Source organism: Dipodomys ordii, unplaced genomic scaffold (assembly GCF_000151885.1).
Source record: "Dipodomys ordii isolate 6190 unplaced genomic scaffold, Dord_2.0 Scaffold277, whole genome shotgun sequence".
In the NCBI taxonomy this organism is placed as follows: Eukaryota; Metazoa; Chordata; class Mammalia; order Rodentia; family Heteromyidae; genus Dipodomys; species Dipodomys ordii.
In genome coordinates, this window is record NW_012267493.1 from 80,207 (window position 1) to 87,850 (window position 7,644).

Here is a 7,644-nt window from a genome sequence, read left to right on the forward strand (position 1 = left end):
ATTCCATTGTGTATATATACCACATTTTCTTGATCCATTCATCTACTGAGGGGCATCTGGGTTGGTTCCATACCTTAGCTATGGTAAATAATGCTGTAATAAGCATAATTATGCTGGTTGATTTAGTATGGTCTTGTTTATGATCATTTGGATAAATTCCCAAAAGTGGGACTTCTGGGTCATAGGGTAGCTCTATGTGGAGTCTTTTGAGGAACCTCCATATTATTTTCCAAAGTGGTTGAACAAGTGTACACTCCCACCAACAATGCAGTAAGGTTCTCTTCTGTCCACATCCACACAAGCATCCGTTTTTATTAGCTTTTTGGTGATATCCATTTTAACTGGGGTGAGGGGAATCTCAATGTTGTTTTGATTTGCATTTCTTTTATGTCTCTTGGCCATTGAGTCCTGATGACTTACAAGGCTCCTAGTGTTGACTTCCTGAAGTCAGTATGCTGGGAAAGTATTATAATTAGAAGTAAAGGAGCCTGTTACTCTCTGCATGTATTCATCACTGTTCTTAGTTACAGATGTCAAGTGTGCTCAGTGACAATGGACTTATCATGGGATGTGGATTTGTTCACAACTATTGAGAAATCTTAAGACAAAAGGTCTAGAAACTCAATTTTAAGAGTGGAGTTGTATATGGAGCCTGTAGGGGAAACCTTGCTCTATACTCACTTGCCTCCTGCAGAGAAGAGCTGCCACTCTCTTCCTGCTCCAAGAATATGGCACCCAGATACCAGTGTTCTAAACCCACCTCCTGGCCTGCAGCTCTCCTGCCTTATTCACACCCACATTTCATCCTCCTGAGGCTAAATAGATGAGTTGGGTATGTTATTCTACACCCTCTGCTTAGAAACTTAGTTTCTCACACACACTCTCTTTAAAGAAATCTACCTCACCATATTGTTATCTAACAAATTGCCAAAGTTTCCACTACAAATAATAACCATCCCTCTCAACGCAAAGATGGTGATGCTAAATGCCCTCAGTATAGCATCCATCTTATATCATTGGCCAAAGTTAGTTAGAACATGTTATAAAGATGTGTACTTAGCTTTTAATTACTGTGACAAGACTTTAATAAAAGCAACTTGAAGGGAAGAATTCTTTATTTCAATCTTAGATCAGAAATTTTACTCTGCCATGTAGGCAGAGTACAGTGGAGCTCACATCATGTCACCCAAGAAACAGAGTAAATTTTCTACTTTCTCCTCCTTGTTCTTTTATTGCACAAGAGACCACATCTTATTGGAAGGAGCTGTGGACTAAGAGGAGTATCTTCCTCTCTCAGTCAATTCTCTCTGGAGAGTTTCTCACAGACAGTTCAGAAACACACTTTCTTAATCTGCAATCTATCCTACCCACTTGGCAATGCAGAAGAGCTACTATAAAAAGTCATCCAAAGTACTTATGTTTTCTTGAGCCTTTTATGACAATAGTAAGTGTAGAAATAAGATTATTTAGCAAATGTATGTTTCCTCAAAAGTCTCCATGCTCTGCATTCTTACATTTCTGTCTTTAGGACAGGCTCTGGACAAACTAAGCTACCTTTCACTAGATGCCTCATAATTTGTGTTTGTGTATATCTGTGTGTGTGTATCTGCACATGATGCATCTTTCTCTTGATATTTATAAATACACACACACATATATATGTATGTATACATCAATAAATAAATTCATATGCATATTTTAAAACATCTGGCACATAGGGACATATACCACTCATTTTTTAACTGTGAACTTAATGATATTTGATAAGTATTTATTGTACATATAAAGTCACATTTTATTGTTGCATTTATATATTATGATACATTACTGTCTATTACATTATATATTTTTGTAATATGGTTAATAGTACTAACTATTCATTGCCCGTTTCCATAAATGAACTAAAATGTACTCTATTTATTCATATATTTTGTAGATTTTTTTATTTCTCCTGTTTCCAATTGTTTTATAAATATCTATGGTGAAGCAATTGGTTTTTATCGAAAATACTTTGCAGTGAACCACTCGAAAACTTTTTGGCATACAACCCAAGTACTTATATTCATCAGCAATTCATTCTTTTTTTGGTCACTCATGGAGCTTGAATTCAGGGCTAGCACTCTCCACTTTGAGCCACATGTCCACTTCTGGTTTTCTAGTGATAATTGGAGATAAGAGTCTCATGGACTTTCCTGCTGACATCCTCAGATGTCAGCCTTCTGAGTAGCTAAGATTTACAGGCATGAGCCACCTGCTGAAGACTATTCACACTCTTAATGACTGTTGATCCGACTGGAGCTCTTGTGTCGCAGGTCACTCAGTTTGCCTCTGACATGGATTTTGTTAGATCTTCCTCAGTGGCCCAAGAGTCACTTGTAGAGTTCATAAGCAACATCTAGAGATCAAGGTGCATAGAGAAATTCAGGTCACAAAATACCCAACACAGGAGCACATTTTTAAAGGGTCTGTAGTCCAAAGCCTTGAGCTTGCCAAGCAATTCTTTTTTATTTCATTTTTATTTAATTTTATTTTAAAGATGCTATACAGAGGTACAGTTATATGCATAAGGCGATGAGTACATTATTTTTCGATCATTGTTACCCATTCCCTTGTTGTTGTCCCACAACCCCTTCCCTCCCCAACCTCCCACACTCCATGAGCCATACACCTAGCCTTTTCTGTTTTAGTTTTTGTCTATCAGATAGAGGTAAGACCATGTTCCATCTATCTGTACCTCCCTTGTAGCCATAAGTAAAAGGGGGTATGGCACAATGCCTAGATTTCTTTTAGATAGCTTTGTGATAATGATTTGCCAATATAGCTTCAACTTCAAGCTACTTATTTCCTTCTGTGACCTTTATGCAAAATGCTTAGTAATTGTTTAATCTTGATATATCCCCAAGTTTCTAAAACTATTATTATTTTGAGGCCTGAGATCATGGTATTGATAAGGAGTTGTGCATATCTAAATAACTTTTTCCAAGTTAAGTTCTTCTTAGCCAAAATAAGCATGTGCTAAAGCCTAGTTTCTGAAGCTTTGTATGGATCCTTCTTATCTGTTTAAAGTAGAGATTGCTAGTCAGAATATATAGGTGAGTTCCTAATTTTTGTGTGTCTGAACCCAAGTACATGACAGGAACAACCTAAGGGAAGAAAGACAGTATTCATTTGGGCTCATTGTGTCAGAGATTTCAGTTCACCATCCTTAGCTTCCTTGGCCTATGGAAAGGCAGAATATCATGATGTTGGACCATCTAGTAGAGGCTACTCAACTCATGGCAAACACAAATTCAAAATTACATAGGAAGAGGAGAGGGCAAGATTTAGTCCCAAGGACAGTCCCACAAATGTATTTCCTCCAACTAGGTGCTTTTACCACGTCCCAGTAACACCACTCCATTGTTAACCCATCAAATGATGAATAAACACAGAATCCAGGAGTGTGAAGAAAGCATAGAGGACAGAGCTAACTGAGAGAGCCCACTTCTTTGCTACTTTTCCACAGAATGTTGATCAATGTGAATGACAGAAAGCATGAGTTTGGCTGAAGAAAGAAATGCTGATTGGCTTAGGGAAAATCCCCGTCTGTTCCTTTGTACCATCTGACTGTACAGGTGGAAGAATTAGGATCATCGGTATTCTTGTTTGACTTCAGATTTGAAGACCTGTAAAATTGTTCTTATTTGCCTCCAATGATAAGATACATTGGATAAAAATTATAATAGCCTTGGAAAAAGTCGTACTCATTAAAGCAAGCCTGACACCTAGTAACATAGGATGTGCCTATAAATCTACAAGTAAACCCAATGGATACTAAAAGACAAATCATTACATATAGACATAACAATAGTCTAAACATTCCCACAATGAGAACAAAAGAGTATGTTCTTAGGAACAGAACACAAGGGTTCAATAGCTATGTGAAAATGACCATATAAAATGATGCTTATCAAAATGAGCTCCAAGACATGTGCTGTTTCCAGTTCTCTCTCTCTTTTTTCTTCTCTTTTTCTTTTTTTAATTGTAAAAATACTATATAGAGGGGTTGCAATTACAAGAACAAGGTAATGAGTACATTTCTTATTGCCTCCTCCTTTGTTTCCCTTTACCATCCCTATGTAAGACAAAAATCAGCATCACATCACCTGGGTTATTATCCTGAGTTCAGAGACACAGAGAGGAAGAGAGTGAGAGCAGAGATGAAAAGTGCTGCCAGGAATCTAAGAACACCAGAAGGCAGAGAACTGATGGATCAAAAAGGACTCTATGTAAAGGACAGTGTCTTGGTTCAAGTTCCCATCTTCTATTTCAATTAGGCCCTCAGAGTGTAACAACAATAATCAGAGTTTCATGCCAAACAGTCCCATTTTGACAACCCAGTAAGTATACGTTGCCATTTTGATATCTTCCTTTGATCACCAGAAATTAGATCTCTGGCATAGCTCTCCTTCAGACATTCTGATAGATAGGACAATTCAAGCATCAATTTTGTCCTTTGTCTCATCATTTTGTTGTTACCTTTCCCTTCCTTAATTCAAATAAATGCATATATAGTACACAGGGCACCAAAATAAAATACAGACAACAGGGGATAAACCATAGGGGAAAATAGAAAAAAAAAACAAGATGTACAAGTCGTTATGTGGAAAAATGAACTTTACAAATTTGGTGGGGGGTGGGTCAGAATCAGGTGGGGGGGGAGCAGGGAGTATGGGAAGGGATGGGAAGGGATGGGAAGGGGAAACAAAGAGGAGGCAACAATGCTTGATAAGAAATGTACTCGTTATATTGCCCATGTAATGGTAATTCCTCTGTATAGTATTCACACAATAAAAATAAATAAATAAAAAGAAATAATGCAACAGTGATACTCACAAAACAATATGTTGGAAATGAGCCTTACAACTTGGTGGGGTGTGATGAGGGTGGGAAAGTGGGAGGAAAATGGGGGAGAGTGTAACAATATTCAACAAGAAATGTACTCACTACCTTACATATGTAACTGTATCCCCATTGTTCCTTATTTTGACAATAAAATTGAATTTTAAAAAAAGAATCAACTTTCCTTGGAGGGACAGGAGAGAATGATATTATTTTACTCAAATCTGACTTGTTGAATGGCAATTTCTTATCTTACTAGTTAAAGATAATAAAGATGTAATTAAAATGGAATCATCTTTTCCAATCGATATTACCCTCATGACCACAAAAGATTTTTTTTTAATTTATTTTATTTTATTTGTGAACATACTGTACAGAGAGGTTACAATTACATGGGCAGGATAATGCGTACATTTCTTACCAAGCATTGCAGCCTCCTCCTTTGTTTACCCTTCACATCCCTTCCCAGCCTCCCCCCTCCCCCCCACAAAAGTTTTAAACTAAAGTTCAAAGCTTAAATTTTATAGGCTCTGTGGCTTTCTTCCTCAGATCTATCCTCTTGACCATCATTCCACGACAGGTTATCCATTCCCCAGATCCACAGGGGTACAACCCTGCTGCTTTTAGGAAGGTGGAGGGATTCTGAATATGTGAACAGACAGTCCACACAAGAGTTGTTTTGTGATTTATGTGGAGAAATGTGAGGTGAAGGGTCGAAGTGATCTGCTGACGATCAGTACAAGATGAGGACTTACTATTGGTAAATCAAGCAGAAGAATTGAAGGAGTCCAACTTCAAAACAGAGCTCCCAGACAATTAAATTTGTGCCTAAAAATCTGAATATTGTTTGTTTACATTCATTTCTGGATGAACTAAAACACAAGACACCTGAGTGGAAAAATCATTTAGGAAAAATTGCCTTTTAAAATGAAACAGCTGGGGCTACTCAGGAGGCTTAAATCTGAGGGTTGCAGTTCAAAGCCAGCTGGGCAGAAACGTCCATGAGAGCCTTATCTCCAATTAACCACCAGAAAACCAGAAGTGGCACTGTGGCTCAAGTGGTGAGTGGTAGCCTTGACATGAAAATCTCAGGGACAGTTTCCAGTATCCAGTGTCCAGAATTCAAACCCCATGAAATATATATATATATATATATATATATATATATATATATATATGTGTGTGTGTGTGTGTGTGTGTGTGTGTGTGTATGTATATATATATATATATATACACAGAGTATGCATAAAGAATCAAGAAATCTTATAGTCTTCAGCATGATGGATAGAAGTAGAGAACACTTTGTTAACAAAAATAGTAAAAAACAAAGAGCATTGTCTATACTGCTTCTCACTCAAGCAAAATTTAAAAAAAAAGATGCAATAGTGATTCTATGGGGCTGACGAGCACAGGATCAGAGTGCAGGAGGTTGAACACAGAAGAAAGATGGAAGACTATGATCAATGCACATAATACACATATATTGAGAAATCCAGAATCCTATTAGTGGTTACAGATATGTACATTAATAAAAAATAGGCTATCATAAAATAAAGGAATAAAATCTAAAGCAATGAATCTATTCTTTGTTTTAAAGGCAATTCCTGCTTAGAATACCAAGTTATTTATTTTATTATTGCATAAATATCAACTGATGTCACAAGTCGAACTCTGCAAGTATTAGCTGGTCTTTTCTGATAACATTCTGAGCAGGTGGAGCAGCAGGAGTAGTAGCTGGGTCAGCCCAGACTCACACTTCAGCTTCCCTGGGAGGTTTTTGTTATGGCTTGTATCACTGTGGGAGGGTTACTATAACCCTGTTGACAGTAATAAGTGGCAACATTTTCTGGCTCCAGGCCACTGATAGTGAGAGTGAACTCTGTCCCAGATTGACTCCCACTGAACCTTGATGGAACTCCGGACTATTTGCATCATAGATCAAGAGTTTAGGAGCTTTCCCTGGTTGCTGCTGGTACCAGGCTAAAGCATATGCAATGTTCTCACTGGCCCTGCAAGTGATGGTAGCAGTGTCTCCTAGAGACACAGACAGTGAAGATGGAGACTGGGTCATCTGGATATCACACTTGGCACCTGGAAGCAGAAACATGAAAACAAATATCCACACTAATTATCAAGTTATAAGAAGGCATCCCTGAAGAGTAAGCATCCTGGATCACACTGAGCTGTGTTAATCCCTAGCATTGTCTTTCTTTACCTGAGAGCCAGAGCAGCAGGATCCCCAGGAGCTGAGAAGGGGTCCTCATGTCCATGCTGTGTGCTGACTTGGAATGATTACTGCCTATTGTGAGCAGCCTATGAAGAAGTCCTGAGCATACTGGGCTGTGCTGTTGGTGCATGCAAATCAGCAGCAGAGTTATACACTGCTGTCCAGCTGCCACATCTCAGCAGCTCTGCACATTCTGAGTCTCAAGGGAACTAGGTCGGGCAACAGAATAAGTTTTAAACACAGAAGAGAATCACCAAGTTGCTTTCCTGTGATGTGAGCACAACAATGGTAGCTTTGAGGATCAAAGCTTCTTTTCTTCTTATTTTTTTTTAACTGAGTCAAGACTTGTTCACTGGAGTGTTAGTTCTTGAAATTTACAAACAAATTTTGCACAACACAAATTTGGAATTTCTTTATTTTTATATGGAACAGAAATTTTTAGAGTAGTTCTGATTCATTGATAATCTGTATGTGTCAATTTATCAGCACTGTTGTCTTGTAATGAATTCAGTCCATGGAGGTGGAATTAGTGTAGC

At 38.0% G+C, this 7,644-nt stretch overlaps 1 gene segment (V, D, J or C); it reads right to left on the reverse strand.

Moving 5' to 3' along the window:
• The window catches only part of LOC106001236, a 28,596-nt gene extending 21,422 nt beyond the window's left edge, over positions 1 to 7,174 (reverse strand). Inside the window, 1 exon segment of the V gene segment in view lies at positions 7,097 to 7,174. Within this exon segment, the coding sequence occupies positions 7,097 to 7,151 (55 nt within the window).
• Positions 7,175 to 7,644: the final 470 nt, after the last annotated feature.